This window comes from Oncorhynchus mykiss, chromosome 6 (assembly GCF_013265735.2).
Source record: "Oncorhynchus mykiss isolate Arlee chromosome 6, USDA_OmykA_1.1, whole genome shotgun sequence".
NCBI classification, from domain to species: Eukaryota; Metazoa; Chordata; class Actinopteri; order Salmoniformes; family Salmonidae; genus Oncorhynchus; species Oncorhynchus mykiss.
Window position 1 is genome coordinate 12,272,076 of NC_048570.1, and position 16,846 is coordinate 12,288,921.

At 42.7% G+C, this 16,846-nt stretch overlaps 1 protein-coding gene across 2 annotated transcripts; it reads left to right on the forward strand.

Annotated features, from left to right (window-relative positions):
* Positions 1–485: 485 nt before the first annotated feature.
* LOC110525277 (arrestin domain-containing protein 3) lies at positions 486–10,550 on the forward strand. 2 transcript variants are annotated; one of them, XR_005052022.1, is made up of 8 exons: positions 486–998; positions 3,473–3,554; positions 3,732–3,879; positions 4,703–4,805; positions 4,968–5,224; positions 6,298–6,600; positions 6,737–9,951; positions 10,016–10,550. XR_005052022.1 is itself a non-coding variant. In XM_036979420.1 (7 exons), the coding sequence occupies exons 1-7, from the start codon at positions 719–721 to the stop codon at positions 6,803–6,805; spliced, it is 1,242 nt and encodes a 413-aa protein (XP_036835315.1). In that variant the 5' UTR covers positions 486–718; the 3' UTR covers positions 6,806–10,550. The 2 variants fall into 2 exon arrangements, 1 of the variants encoding a protein (XP_036835315.1); XM_036979420.1 differs by having other exon boundaries at positions 6,737–10,550.
* Positions 10,551–16,846: the final 6,296 nt, after the last annotated feature.

A 16,846-nucleotide genomic window follows, 5' to 3' on the forward strand; every position in this document is an offset into this window, starting at 1 on the left:
GTCCATAGCGACAGGTTTAGGCCTATTCATAGATTTAGTTGTGCACAGGTGTAGTCCCTACATAATAGCGTATGACGTTACTAAGATGTGCTGTAGCCTAGACTATGTCATGTGTAAGATGTATTAATAAACAATAGGTTTGTCATATACACATACTCCGGATTTTACATTAATTAGCCTATATGAGGGAGTAGGCTAGGCCAGTATTGTATTATAGGCCTACCAACATAGTGACAGGTTTGTTTGGTAAAAGGTTATTTAATCAACCTAATCACATTTTTTTATAGGGTGAACATTAAACTCGAATTATTTACACTGGATGCTTGCCTGCTATTGCAATACTATCAGCTGTTTAACCAAACTTGTTATTTGGCTCACTGCCTCAGCTCTCTTCCTTGTTTCATTAGGCGGAAAGAGAGGGCAGATAAAGTTCTGCGCATGCTCTATAGGTTGTTTTTCACAAAATCCTCGCTTAAAGTGAGCTGAGCGACGAAAGTTCCTTGTCTTTGACTAGAGACCAACGCGCGGAAGGGCGGACGATAGCAGCACCTACTGCTGTTATTAGCCTTCACATCTCAATGAACTGTTGTCAAAGAATGCACTGATCATGCCCACTGCTTTTGCAGGGCAAAGATATTGATCAGTGTTAGAATAGTGCATTTTTTCTTATGAGATTATTTTTCATAGATTTTTATTTGTAGGTAGATATTTTTCCACCATGGTGCTAGGAAAGGTAAAGAGCTTCACCGTAAGCTACGACTGTCTCAATGACAGCAATGTCCCCGTTTTCGCAAGCGGGGATTCCGTCTCAGGTAGGGTTATCATCGAAGTCACCGGAGAAATCCGTGTGAAATCTCTTAAAATTCAAGCAAAGGGATTTGCAAAAGTTCGTTGGACTGAATCCCGAAATGCTGGATCTAACACTGCCTATACGCAAAATTACACAGAAGAAGTGGAATATCTAAACCATAGAGACATCCTAATTGGACATGAAAGAGGTAAGATAGCCTAATACAACCATATTTGTAGCTAAAGAAATCACCTTTTTTTTTTCCTGAGATGCTCTGTGTAGACTAGTCATTGTGGGTCTTGAGGATCCTCACAGAGGATGCTGATGTGCTGTCAACCTACCGTTATACGTTACAGACTGGCTAATAATGAACACAATTGAATGCATAACAGATAAAGATTGGGGACGATCTGTGAACCAGCATCACAATCACAACACCATTTTATTTGGTTTATTACTGGCTATAACACATGCATATGGGCACATGCATGTATTGCAGGTCAAATTATCCTCGAGACATTTAAAACTACAGTAGGATGTTCTTCAATAAAATCATTTAAGATATGGGAATTTATTTTATCATGATACTTTAGAATTAACCTGTGCTTGAAAAGGCCTACATGATTAATACAATCTATTAAATTAGCAATGTCTGAGCTGCAGACTGAATGACAGTGGTCTCTATCCTTCCTTCATTGTACCCTATTATAACAATGATATAAATTACAACGTTTAATCAACACAGTACATTGAGGTACATAGCAGTCTCCGTTTACATATTTGTAGTTTTACTAAAAAAAAACGTTTTTATCGAGCGATCTTGTCATGTTTAACAATTAAGCTTTTCTTAAGTTTCCACCCATTGTTCAAAGCGGTTCAATCCTGTTCAGAAACTGGATGTGTGGGGGTTTAAGGGACTGTGCTTTCTCTCCGTTGATTGGCTGAAGTGCTCATGTGTCTTCCAATGACCTAATGCTTTTGCGGAAAGTGACAGAGAAACCTGCAATTTTTCCGACCTGCCAGCACAAGGTTTACAAAGTTGCATAAAAAGAAAAATAGCATTCGTTCCATTTATTTTATTCCTTAATGTGTAGGCATGTCTAGTGTTTAGTGCTACTATGTAGCCTAATATAAGCAACATTCAGATGTCAAATGAATGGTGCATTAAGTCCTGCACTTGGCTATGAACTAGAAGTTGTACAATTACCAGGCCTATCTGAATGCACAACACTATGGCCTATCCGCGGATGATAAATGTAGCCCTGTTTTTGTTCACTTTCAATTTACACCACTGAAACTCGGTGGTCCTAAGCAGTAGAAAATGTTTGTTAGTCTGTTGCTAATGTACGTAGTAGATCTTTCAGCTGATTGGATAGAAAAGTCAGTCTGAGAATTTAAGTAGCTTAATTGAATATGGGGTGGAAATGCTTGCCATGAGGTATTTCATTTTGTAGGCTACAGTGTAGCCCAAACACTTATTGGCTGCTCCTGGGTATTGTCTGTACATGCATAATTGCATTTGAAATTAGTTTACAGGCTGTAATTTGTTTCTTGATGGTGAAAATAATGTATTTGATCTGTCTCTGTATGGGGAATAATGTATGCATATGTTGTTAATGTTTTATATCAATTGTTGAATAGTTTGATTCGGTTTCTTGAAATGGTCAATGCCTTCCTTCTGTGGCTTTATTAAAATAATGTATGTAGTTTATGGATCACAGTGGCGCTTAATAAAGGTTTAATTAATTGAATTGCTTCTTTGTCTGTCATCTTTTTCATTCCTCTTTCCTGTCTCTTACAATCCCTGGTCCATGCTGCAGTAATTTACACGCTTCAGATCTTGAGGGGGTTGTCCCTGATAGTGAACCACTGACTGAATGCCGCACAGTGAATGCTTAATGAGAGAGCCGGGTTGGGGAAGCTGCTCGCTCCGGTTTAGGCCGGTCTTCTCCTGCTTCAGTCTGCTTTTGAGTGACAGCTCAGCAGTTGTTTACCACGACTCCGCTGCTGCTAAGGCTGGGAGGATTGCTGAGCTAGAGGAAACCGAGATCCCGCTCTAAAGCGCGTTGCTTTCAAATAGCACACAGCAAGATATATTTTCGTACTGATCATATAATGTGTAATTAATTACAGAACACCAAACTCATCTCTCCATATTACACTACATAATTAATTACAGAACACCAAACTCATCTCTCCATATTACACTACATAATTAATTACAGAACACCAAAGTCATCTCTCCATATTACACTACATAAGGAAGAATACTCCATACTTTCAGAGTAATAAGAATTAGATTATATATTTTACAGTTCATAATTGGGGCTTTTTTTAAACAATATATATTATATATGTTCTCTCTTTCAATACTGACTTACACAATGTGTCAGTGTTATTGTTCGGGACTTTAAGGTTTTTGCTAGATAACTAAATATGTTTCTAGAAAGATCTTTAATTGCAGAGATCATCATTTCACATTTAAAATTTTTTCTCTCATCATTCTCATATTACCGACCTTTCAGTGCCTTCCTGGTGTCCAATAATGATATTAATAGTTATATTGTGCTCTCTCCTGTGGTGTTATTGGGTTTTATCAGTGTGTTATATCTGTGTTGTAATACGTAGGTGTCATACTGCATATTTCCCAGGTGTTGGAGTATTGTTCTTCTGTTGTTTCAGATGAGGACAACTCAGAAGAAGGACTCACCACTATCCATTCAGGAAGACACGAGTATGCATTCAGCCTTGAGCTTCCACAGACGTGAGGATATACACCTAACTTATCAAAAAACTGACTTAAAGGAAAAACCTTTCTATTTAACATCTTTATGTCTTTCCTTAGTTGAAGATTGCACTAGAGGCTGGCTTTATGTTGTCCAAAAATGACCTGTTTTTGTACCTCCTTGTCTCTCTCTGTCCCCTCTCTTATCTCTCACAGACCTCTGGCTACCTCGTTGGAAGGGAAGCACGGCAGCGTGCGTTACTGGGTGAAGGCCGAGCTACACAGGCCATGGTTTCTGCCCATGAAGACCAAGAAAGAATTTACAGTGTTTGAACACATCGACATAAACACTCCTTTACTCCTGGTGAGCTCACGGATCTGTCTGCTGTACAGTGTCTGTATGTTTGTGCGTTGTAAACTTTTAGGGTCTTGTTCAATGTTTCAGTGGGCAGCAGAGATCTATTTCCATTGGCAGCCAAGAGAGAGACTTAAATGTGGAAGTATGACAAGTGCTTAGTTACAGGTGTTGCCTAGATATAGAAAGAATTAGCAAATGCCATTCTGTGGCAGAATGTGCTAGTCACACATTTTTTGTTTTACTAGTGGACCCCAAACCCATAGCACAGAGGACACCAGTGGACATGTCTTGTGAAAAACCCCTCATTTGGGCCATGCGCTCCCAAGTGGCGCAGCGGTCGAAGGCACTGCATCTTAGTGCACGAGGCGTCACTACAGTCCCTGGTTCGATTCTGGGTTTGGCCTGTGGTAGGCCGTCGTTGTAAATAAGAATTTGTTCTTAACTGACTTGCCTAGTTAAATAAAGGGTAAATATTTATATATTTTAAAATAAAACCTATCAGAGATTGTGTTATGATCAGTTGGTAAAGTAGAGAAATCAACACATTCAAAACATGGTTCAAACAAAGCGGTCTTGTTGGTCATGTATAGAGGTGACAGTCGAGGGTGAATTGATCTTTAATGTTCTGTGACAGCCACTTAGTATGGTGATGACCTCTACTGCCTAAACATGTCTTCCGGGTTTATGGAAAGAAAAAATGTTTTTCTCCATGTTTTTGAGTGACGGGCCTCAGGTGCTGTGGATCCCCCCGGGGAAGATTGAGAAAAGGAACAAGGAAGCCTGATTCTCAAGCTCTTACATTCCATTGTTTTCCCTGTCTGTTTCACAGTCACCCCAGGCAGGTACGAAAGACAAGACTTTATGCTGCTGGTTCTGCACCTCAGGTCCAATCTCCTTAAGTGCCAAAATCGAAAGGAAGGGATATACCCCAGGTGAGGAGAACACCCTGACTCTGTCACTCGAATTGATTAGTCATTTGTCGCTCTTGTAGGTAAATGACTATAGATGACTGCCGCATTATGTTTGATGATGACATCTCAATCAAAGGATCTTTGGACCGATTTAACTAAACCCCTTCTTTCTTGTCTTTGCAGGAGAGTCAATTCAGATCTTTGCCGAGATCGAAAATTGTTCCTCTCGCATGGTCGTGCCAAAGGCAGCCATTTACCAAACACAGACCTTCAAAGCCAAAGGTAAACTGAAGGAGGTCAAACAGCTGGTGGCCAACCTCCGAGGGGAGTCGCTGTCCTCGGGCAAGACGGAGACGTGGAGTGGCAAAATGCTGAAGATCCCACCCGTCTCTCCCTCCATCTTGAACTGCAGCATCATCCGAGTGGAGTATTCTCTCATGGTGAGTACAGCTACTGACCTGGGCAGACCCTCTCTTCCTCCTTCTCCCTTTGACCTCCTTCTCCCTCTGACCTTCTCTTTCTCTCTCTCACATTCTCTTTCTCCCTCTCACCTTCTCTTTCTCCTGCTCACATTCTCTTTCTCCCTCTCACCTTCTCTTTCTCCCTCTCACATTCTCTTTCTCCCTCTCACCTTCTCTTTCTCTCTCTCACATTCTCTTTCTCTCTCTCACCTTCTCTTTCTCCTGCTCACATTCTCTTTCTCCTGCTCACATTCTCTTTCTCCTTCTCCCTCTCACCTTCTCTTTCTCTCTCTCACCTTCTCTTTCTCCCTCTCACATTCTCATTCTCCCTCTCACATTCTCTTTCTCCCTCTCACCTCCTCTTTCTCCCTCACACCTTCTCTTTCTCCCTCTCAACTTCTCTCTCCCTCTCACCTTCTCTTTCTCCTGCTCACATTCTCTTTCTCCCTCTCATTTTCTCTTTCTCTCCCTCAACTTCTTTCTCCCTCCACTTGTCTTTCTCCCTCTCATCTTCTCTCTCTCCCTCTCAACTTCTCTCTCTCCATCTCAACTTCTTTTTCCCTCTCACCTTCTCTTTCTCTATCCAATTACTCATCTCCAATGTGGTGGTGACAATTGTGAACAGACTCAGTCACGTTGAGGTAAATCTGAACATGTAAATATGGAGTGATGTAAAATGTCAAGACACTGTTATGGGCCACATATCACATTGGTATTAGGCACATTTCCAAAGGTTTCTTGAGTTCCTAGAAAGCTCTCTTAAGTTTTCCGCTGTGACCTAGGTAGCTTTGGCAAAGACATTGTCATTGTACCAGGTGTTCTCTCCATATGCAGTTAAGAGGATGAGTCTAGAATATCTGTGGCGACAGTTGTCTTAGAGGTGCTAATGACCTCTATACCCTGTCAGACTGCTTCAGGCATTCCCTTGCATCAGTGGAACACCCACATGAGATACAGAGGGAGTGTAACACTGTAGATCACACAGGTGTGTTGTTCAGTGAAGGTGGAGCTACAGTACTTACCCTCTGTTGTGTGCTGCTCACCCTCTCCAGGTGTACGTGGACATCCCCGGAGCCATGAACCTGTCTCTGAACCTGCCACTGATCATCGGCACCATCCCGCTGCACCCCGTCGGCAGCCGCACCTCCAGTGTCAGCAGCCAGTGCAGCATGACCATGAGCTGGCTAGGCATGACCCTGCCAGAGCGCCCTGAAGCCCCACCAAGCTATGCCGAGATCATGACAGAGGAGCAGAGACGGAGCCTGGAGGTGACCTCAGCCAGGGATCAGTTGGAGGGATCACTCTTTGCCTACATCCAGGAGTTCCGCTTCCAGCCCCCTCCTCTCTACTCTGAGGTACGCATCAGCAAAACGTACACCCACTACTAAGACTAACTATTTTACACACTGCACTTAGTGAACATATTCAAGTCTGGTAGCCCGAGAGGTGCCGTTCCAGTCATTAAAGCAGTGTTTCCTTCACTTCCGCCAGGTTGATCCCAATCCTGATCAAGCCAGCCGGACAGAGGAGAGGAGATCTGACACCTGTCCATCACGCTGAAGGAAACTCAGAGCCCCGCCCGGAGATGTTTTGGGCGTTTCTAGTCGGCTCTGTTTTTGTTTTATCCCCCCCAGCGACAGCGTTCGCATGCCGCCGTCGATGTTGAGAGAAAACAAAACAAAGAAACAAACATGGATGATACCACGGTTGAACGAAGCCCCTCCCACAGAGAGAGGCACAGGAAGTCAGTACAGGAAGACTTCCTGGCAGCCTGCCTGGCCGAGGCACGGCTAGACAAACACACACCTGACCTGTGTAAAAAGAAACCCCTGTAGTGGAGACAGCCTTGGTGGAGTGATGATGCCGTGCCAGGGCCCTGTTTGCCTATAGCTCTTAATATCCTGCTTTCTTCTGTAACCATGGCATACAGACATGGCTCTCACACAGAGCAGACCTGTCATGTCGAAATCTGAGCAGAAAAAAAAGAAGAAACAGGAAGAAGAGAAAACAATATAAGCACCACTGTCTGGAGAGTTGAGCAGCAGAGAGACTACCTTCTTCCTGTCTGAAGAGTTCAGCAGCAGAGAGACTACCCTCCTCCTGTCTGAAGAGCTCAGCAGCAGAGAGACTACACTCCACCTGTCTGAAGAGCTGAGCAGCAGAGAGACTACCCTCCACCTGTCTGAAGAGCTGAGCAGCAGAGAGACTACCCTCCTCCTGTCTGAAGAGCTGAGCAGCAGAGAGACTACCCTCCTCCTGTCTGAAGAGCTCAGCAGCAGAGAGACTACCCTCCTCCTGTCTGAAGAGTTCAGCAGCAGAGAGACTACCCTCCTCCTGTCTGAAGAGCTCAGCAGCAGAGAGACTACCCCCCTCCTGTCTGAAGAGCTCAGCAGCAGAGAGACTACCCTCCTCCTGTCTGAAGAGTTCAGCAGCAGAGAGACTACCCTCCTCCTGTCTGAAGAGCTGAGCAGCAGAGAGACTACCCTCCTCCTGTCTGAAGAGTTCAGCAGCAGAGAGACTACCCTCCTCCTGTCTGAAGAGCTCAGCAGCAGAGAGACTACCCCCCTCCTGTCTGAAGAGCTCAGCCGCAGAGAGACTACCCTCCTCCTGTCTGAAGAGCTCAGCAGCAGAGAGACTACCCTCCTCCTGTCTGAAGAGCTCAGCCGCAGAGAGACTACCCTCCTGTCTCATGAGAGATTTTTGCACATGTTATTCTTGGCTTAAGTTGTGTAGTTCTGTTTTGAAGAAGAAAAAATGATCCCTTGTGTTTTTTTCAGCCTAGTAACATGCTGGACGAAAGAGACTGCAGGCTTAACGCCTAGACTCCTTATCCGCACAACTTCGAACAACGCAGAGAACATAGATACTTGGGGGAACGCAAGACTGAAAAGGACAGAAACAATGCACTGACCTTGTTTAATCTGTTTTAAGATGTTATTTTTCTTGGTCACATTTCCTTAATGACGTGTAGACAGGACTTGAAAGCAGCAGCACACTCTCCATTCAAAAGCTATTTTTCAATGTCTCCTCAGTTGACTTCCTTTTTACTCTACTAGATTCTGTCTTTTGATTTAGTTCACAACTTAGAATGCCTTCGATCCAATCATATGTTGCTTTGTGTTTATGTTGCACTGTGTTCTGGAGTAGAGGAGCCTCAGGCCAGCACTTACCACTCAAGTAGAGCATTAGATGCAGAGACTTGTCAGTGTGTGTATGAGTATGCGTGCGTGTGGAACATATTAGAATGCCCATCCTCAGTGTCCCCGTCCCTCTACTCACAGCACAGAGCGACGCAGGCTTACATACTGGCCAAAAAAAACCAAGATGTTTTAATTGCACTGTTTGAAATAGTAAAAGGAGGATTTCTCATATTTTAAAATAGTATATTACCAAAACAAGAGAGAAGAGGAATACACAGAGCAGCAAGGTAGCTTCCGAAGACCAACAACATTCCCTTTTTGTCCATACTTCACTTGCCGACTTCATTCACCAACCACTTCATTTTCCAGACCAGTGAAGACTGAAATGCTAGAATTATATATCTAAAAAAGTAAGAGTACATGGTATGATCTGCTTCTAAAAATGGGGCAGATGCAAACCCAGGCTGGCAAACTGCTGGGGAATGATGGAGGCTGGTGGGAGGAGCTATAGGAGGATGGGCTCGTTGTAATGGCTGGAATTAATGGAAGGGTGTCAAACATATAGAAACCACATGTTTGACCCTGTTCCTTTTATTCCATTCCAGCCATTACAATAAGCCCCTCCTATAGTTCCTCCCACCAGCCTCCACTATGTTAGATGTTGCTAAAGCTCCACTCAAACTGGCCAGAACAAATAGTGGTAGGTTGATATGAGTAATACATTGGTTTTCAAACTCATTCAACACCTAGACCAGCTAGACCAGGGCTCTGGCATCATCTTAAACAGGCACTTTTTTGATAATAAACACAAACAAACTAGCATTGATGGTGGGAGGTCTGTAAAAAGTCTGGTAACACAAAATACTTTCTGATGAGAAATGTAGTCAAGCAGTGTTGTGATGGACATGAATGCATTATTTCATCTTCTAAGATTAGAGACTTTAAAAAAAAGTTTACAGTTTTGAATTAGTTGACACAAGTGTGTATGTTATGTTTTTGTGCTCTGTTAAGATCCAGCTAGAAAATATAAGGATACTGCTTACAGTAACAACAAACTAGGAATTCAAGTGATCTTATCTTAGTGGCCTTGACACAGATCTGACCTAATTATGATGCTTCATTATCCAATGTCTAAACAATTTACAACCTTACTCTTTTTTTTCTCTTTTCTGTGTCTGTATGTATTAGTCATTTTAAGTTTGTCAAAGGAACAAAAAGGGAAGAAAGAAATGAGGATCCCTGGACGAGCCTTTTTCATTGTGCATTTGTCTGAATGTCTTTACTGATGGCTTGGCTAGATAATGTACTAGGGTAATGATGGCTTGGCTAGATAATGTACTAGGGTATTGATGGTTTGGCTAGATAATGTACTAGGGTATTGATGGCTTGGCTAGATAATGTACTAGGGTATTGATGGTTTGGCTAGATAATGTACTAGGGTATTGATGGTTTGGCTAGATAATGTACTAGGGTATTGATGGTTTGGCTAGATAATGTACTAGGGTATTGATGGCTTGGCTAGATAATGTACTAGGGTATTGATGGCTTGGCTAGATAATGTACTAGGTTATTGATGGCTTGGCTAGATAATGTACTAGGGTATTGATGGCTTGGCTAGATAATGTACTAGGGTATTGATGTCTTTCTTGGCAGTCAGACAACCCCATTTAGTTAAGTTCTACTCACCTCTCAGCTTCATGGAACAGCTGTGGATCAGCAACCTTCCCTCCCCCACTGAGAATGAATCAGCTAACAAGTGGAATAGATTGATATTCTAAGATAAAATCCCTCTCACTTATTATTTTTTGTTGTTGTTGTTGCTTTGATTTTTATCTTAGGGAATCTGTATCAAGTTAAAATAAAAATGAATAAGCTTAAATCTGTTTCAGGTTGGTCGATTCTACAGTCCGTTGTTTGGTGTAGTCAGTGTAGTCCAGTGGTAAGTGAGGAATCAAAATGCTAAGAATGGGAAAGTGGATCTAAAATGTTTTAGAAACAAAGTGCAATATTACTCATTTGAATGTGTTTTATTCTCTATTTGTAAATCTAGTTTCTCCTTTGTCTTTACAGTTTGTTGGGCATGATCGTCTATAGATATTGTATGAATATCCTGAATGATTGTAACCATTTTGTCTAGTTATTCTTTTGAGTTTAATAAACTTTTGTAAAAAAATAATTTATTTCTTTCTTCTTGATGAGACCACTAATCCAACTTCAGTAGATATGTTATTTGTATTAAGATTAAAAAAAAACATGATAATTTACATCAGGTAGTCTGACATCAATTTAGTTAGGCTCAATTACCCGTATATGACGATCAAGGGACGAACATCGGGGAAGGTGCAGCAGTCCCACATTTTGAAAGAAAACAAGCTCTCACTACCATATAGTCACTACACACACAGCCAAAGCTTTCATAATGTGCAACAGCGCCCCCTCTCGGTAATTCCTAGAATTTACACTTCACTCCAATGTATTCAATATTCTAATAGTGTGGGCCAGACACAAGACACACATATTGGTAGTGGTTTTCTAGAAACTAGATGCCACACAAGTATCGGGCGGAGTGTTTCTAAACCAAATATTTAATCTATGCCTTTCTCTAGTCCAGTGGTTCCCAAACTTTGTATAGTCCCGTACCCCTTCAAACATTCAACCTCCAGCTACGTACCAGGGTCAGCGCACTCTCAAATGTTGTTTTTTGTCATCATTATAAGCCCGCCACACACACACTATACGATATATTTATTAAACATAAGAATGAGTGTGAGTTTCTGTCACAACCCGGCTCGTGGGAAGTGACAAAAAGCTCTTATAGGACCAGGGCACAAATAATAATAGAAGAATAATCAATAATTGTGCTCTTTATTTAACCACCAACTCACCACAGGTTAATGACAAGGGTATGCTTGAAAGGGTGCCCATTGCATTGTTGGGTTTTATTGGAGAGAGTCTCAGTCTTAAATAATTTTCCACACACAGTCCGTGCCGGTATTTAGTTTTCATGCTAGTGAGGACCGAGAATCCACTCTCACGTACACTACCGTTCAAAAGTTTGGGGTCACTTAGAAATGTCCTTGTTTTTGAAAGAAACACACATTTTTGGTCCATTAAAATAACATCAAATTGATCAGAAATACAGTGAAGACATTGCTAATGTTGTAAATGACTATTGTAGCTGGAAACGGCTGATTTTTTTATGGAATATCTACATAGGCGTACAGAGGCCCATTATCAGCAACCATCACTCCTGTGCTCCAATGGCACGTTGTGTTAGCTAATCCAAGTTTATCATTTTAAAAGGCTAATTGATCATTAGAAAACCCTTTTTCAATTTTGTTAGCACGAGGACAAGTACATTAGAGTGTCTAGCTTGAGAAACAGATGCCTCACAAGTCCTCAACAGGCAACTTCATTAAATAGTACCTGCAAAACACCAGTCTCAACGTCAACAGTGAAGAGGTGACTCCGGGATGCTGGCCTTCTAGGCAGAGTTGCAAAGAAAAATACATATCTCAGACTGGCCAATAAAAATAAAAGATTAAGATGGGCAAAAGAACACAGACACAGGACAGAGGAACTCTGCCTAGAAGGCCAGCAACCCAGAGTCGCCTCTTCACTGTTGACGCTGAGACTGGTGTTTTGCGGGTGCTATTTAATGAAGCTGCCAGTTGCTCAGATGTGCACCGGGGCCTCCCATTCCTCTTTCTATTCTGGTTAGATACAGGTTGTGCTGTTCTGTGAAGGGAGTAGTACACAGTGTTGTACGAGATCTTCAGTTTCTTGGCAATTTCTCGCTGTTACTCAATTACCTTTCCTCATCAGGGGGCTCCAGGGTTCATGACCCCTGTGAAGATCAAAGGTCACTCACAGTGGAAGAGTACAGAGATTAGACTGGTACAGTATGGCTAAAAGGTCACGGTGACCCACCTCTCCAGGCCCAGCCACTGACCCCCAACATCGCACAGAAGAACATCAAATGTGACACATGTTTTATTGATTCACATTGAATTAGGATGGACCACATGCTGGACCTTTACTTAACTTGTCTCATCATAGGAATTGGACTGGGATGTTATTTAGAGATTGACCTGGTTTTCTCTGACCATGTTTGATTAGAAACAACTGGGTTTTATTGTGCATGATTCCTTCCAATAAAGCAATGATATCTAAGGACAACGATCAGATGAAATACACCGGATGGGTGTTACTATCCCAGATGGGTGTTACTATCCCGGATGGGTGTCACTATCCCAGATGGATGTCACTATCCCAGATGGGTGTTACTATCCCAGATGGATGTTACTATCCCGGATGGGTGTTACTATCCCGGATGGGTGTTACTATCCCGGATGGGTGTTACTATCCCAGATGGGTGTCGCTATCCCAGATGGGTGTTACTATCCCGGATGGGTGTCACTATCCCGGATGGGTGTCACTATCCCGGATGGGTGTCACTATCCCGGATGGGTGTCACTATCCCGGATGGGTGTCACTATCCCGGATGGGTGTCACTATCCCGGATGGGTGTTACTATCCCGGATGGGTGTCACTATCCCAGATGGGTGGTACTATCCCCGATGGGTGTCACTATCCCGGATGGGTGTCACTATCCCAGATGGGTGGTACTATCCCGGATGGGTGGTACTATCCCAGATGGGTGTCACTATCCCGGATGGGTGTCACTATCCCGGATGGGTGTTACTATTCCAATAATTATTGTACTAACTGGACATGTTGTTCCTTTCATTCAAACTGTCTTTGTACTGAGCAAAATGAAGAATGATCAAGATCTTTTGTAATGGTTCAGAACAAACAAAGCAATTGCTTACATGAATTCATTTATATTTTCACTCTGAAGATGTGTTTATAATGCCTGACATGGTCGGCATAGATGACAGATACATGACCTATTTATAATAAACCCGTCAATGTAATACATAGAAAATCAATTGCACTGTCTGTCATCTTTTGTAATAATTGATTGTGAAAGAAGAAGAGAAGTATAGAATCTCACGGACAGTGGTGGGTTCATTCATTTAAAAAAAATGCATTATGCTCAAACAAGGCTCTTGGCTCTACTCGAGCATGTGTCACGTCAACTGAACATGGCAGTATTTTGACATGGTATTACACCCAGCTGGACGTAATCTGTTCTTTATCTGACCTCGAGCTTAAGATTCAAAACGATGTATGGTTCTTCGAAGTATGGACGCCAACCCTATTTGACAAGGCACTGTCAGGTAATCGTTACGCACACATGTATTTTCTGAAGTTTCTCTGTTCTGCTCCATGATGGTGAGTCAGTTTGCGTTGTTCTGTGAAGGGAGTCGTACACAGCGTTGTACGAGATCTTCAGTTTCTTGGTAATTTCTCGCATGGAATAGCCTTCATTTCTCAGAACAAGAATAGACTGACAAGCTTTAGAAGAAAGGTCTTTGTTTCTGGCCATTTTGAGCCTGTAATCGAACCCAGAAAATGCTGATGCTCCAGATACTCAACTAGTCTAACGAAGGTTTTATTGCTTCTTTAATCAGGACAACAGTTTTCAGCTGTACTAACATATTTACAAAAGGATTTTCTAATGATCAATTAGTCTTTTAAAATTATAAACTTGGATTAGCTAACACAACGTGCCATTGGAGCACAGGAGTGATGGTTGCTGATAATGGGCCTCTGTTTGAACCCGATAGATACAATGGCGAAATACTTGGTCATGTCATCACACAGTTCCATGGTTAGTGTAGGCAATATTGTACACTATTTTCCCTATTATATTTCTATGTAAACTAATCTTCCAACATTACCATGGTTTGAAGAATGTGGCAATTTTCTGAGTGAATCCAACCACAGTTTTCTTTATTTTGTGTGGTCTCTCCAAACCTGTTTTTTGTGATTAATAAATACTTTTCTAAACCTAAATCATCTATCTACAAGATCAGAGTATTTTTAAATCTACCAATTGGTGCTGAAACGGAGATGAATATGCAGATGTTTAGATGGCTTTCTTTCATTGATCGTTAGTATTCTGAACCCGTTTTCTTGGTTCTGTTGACAAAATCTACACCGTATTTTTTATAACTTTATTTAACTAGGCAAGTCAGTTAAGAACAAATTCTTATTCTCAATGACGGCCAGTGGTTTAACTGCCTGTTCAGGGGCAGAACAACAGATTTGTACATTGTCAGCTCGGGGATTCGAACTTGCAACCTTTCGGTTACTAGTCCAAGGAATGGCTTAAGATAAATGTACTGAAAACCCTATTGAATTATAACTCTGTTGGCCAGTAAGTGGGAGTGTTTTCAGCTGTTGAATGAAATGTAATCAGAGTGTGCGAGGTAGCCACACCTGCATAGCCCGTTACTAGACTGAATAAGGTAAGTCTGAGTACCAAATAGTGAGAAGTGCGTCAGAAAAGCGTGCGCAAGAATGTTGTAAACTCCATTGGAATCAGCCCCTTATTAAGTGAATTATGTTTGAGAAGGAAATGTCAACCTCATTGTTGGAAAGTGCGTCACAGTCTAATAGAAACAATAAGAACGTTAACTTTAGCCTCAGAGTGTTTTGATTTCAATGGGCAGACTGCCACGAGGACTCGGTTCTCATGCTCACTTCCTTCTTTTCAATCCCATTTTCTATTCCGGTGATGTCATCGTTTTGATTGCAGCATGCTTCTCATTATCATAAAGAAAGGTATCAGGGGATTGTTTCTACTTGAGTCTTGCATTGAATCCCAGCCTTAGTCTCAGAACCTTACAGAGTCAGAGTCCATTACAAGGGATATTTGTGTTTAGATGCATTTTAGATGTGATGTTCTTTTCTGCCACCGGTCCTGCACTAACCCCAGCTCACACACTCTTCTTTAAAACCATCCTTGCAGTCTGCTGTTCATATCTGATATCAATACAGATGTTTTTCTGTTCCATTTTGTTCGTTAGACAGCGAGGCCATAATGTTCCCAACCACTTTAGAGAGTAAGAGCGGCCTCCGCTCTTCATTATCTTGCACATCACAGAGGAGATCGGCTCATTCAGGTTTCAAGTCCTTTTTCTCTGACACCCTCTAGAAAATCACAACGGAAGGGATTTCCAACAACCGGCGTAGTACAGGAGAAACAGCAGAAGCCTAGCGCACATTGGCAGCTTTGATGTGATGTAAGTGTAGAGGAACAACAGGCACAGACCACACTGGGCTGTCCTATGTCTGCTATGGGGAAACCTGATAGGCTTGGAGGGGGACATAATGCCAGGTGGAGGGGGACATAATGCCATGTGGAGGGGGACATAATGCCATGTGGAGGGGGACATAATGCCATGTGGAGGGGGACATAATGCCATGTGGAGGGGGACATAATGCCATGTGGAGGGGGGCATAATGCCATGTGGAGGGGGACATAATGCCATGTGGAGGGGGGCATAATGCCATGTGGAGGGGGACATAATGCCTAGTGGTCGGGGACATAATGCCTAGAGGAAGGGGGGGACGGACGGCTTAATGCCGTGCTTCTACACCTGCATTGCTTGCTGTTTGGGGTTTTAGGCTGGGTTTCTGTACAGCACTTTGAGATATCAGCTGATGTAAGAAGGACTATATAAATACATTTGATTTGATTTGATTTAGTGGAGGGGGGCTTAATGCCACGTGGGGGGGGGGGCATAATTCCATGTGGATGGGGGCATAATGCCATGTGGAGGGAGACATAATGCCTAGTGGTCGGGGGCATAATGCCTAGTGGAAGGGGGGGGGGGGGGGGGGGTGCGTAATAGAAGGGCTATTTTAATACATTTGATTTGATTTGATTTAGTGGAAGGGGGCATAATTCCATGTGGAGGGGGGCATAATGCCATGTGGAGGGGAGCATAATGCCATGTAGAGAGGGGCATGATGCCGTGTGGAGGGAGGCATAATGCCAAAGGAGGGGGGCATAATACCATGTGGAGAGAGGCATAATGCCATGTGGAGAGGGGCATAATGGCATGTGAAGGGGGACATACTGCCATGTGGAGGGGGGCCTAATGCCATGTGGAGAGGGGCATAATGCCTAGTGGAGGAGGCACAATGCCATGTGGAGAGGGGCATAATGCCATGTGGAGGGGGGCATAATGCCTAGGGGAGGGGGGCATAATGCCTAGGGGAGGGGGGCATAATGCCATGAGGAAGTATGGTACATCTTCCTGGGGAAGATAACACTGTTTAGTATAGTATAACCTATCACTCTGTTTAGTATAGTATACAGTGCCTTGCGAAAGTATTCGGCCCCCTTGAACTTTGCGACCTTTTGCCACATTTCAGGCTTCAAACATAAAGATATAAAACTGTATTTTTTTGTGAAGAATCAACAACAAGTGGGACACAATCATGAAGTGGAACGACATTTATTGGATATTTCAAACTTTTTTAACAAATCAAAAACTGAAAAATTGGGCGTGCAAAATTATTCAGCCCCTTTACTTTCAGTGCA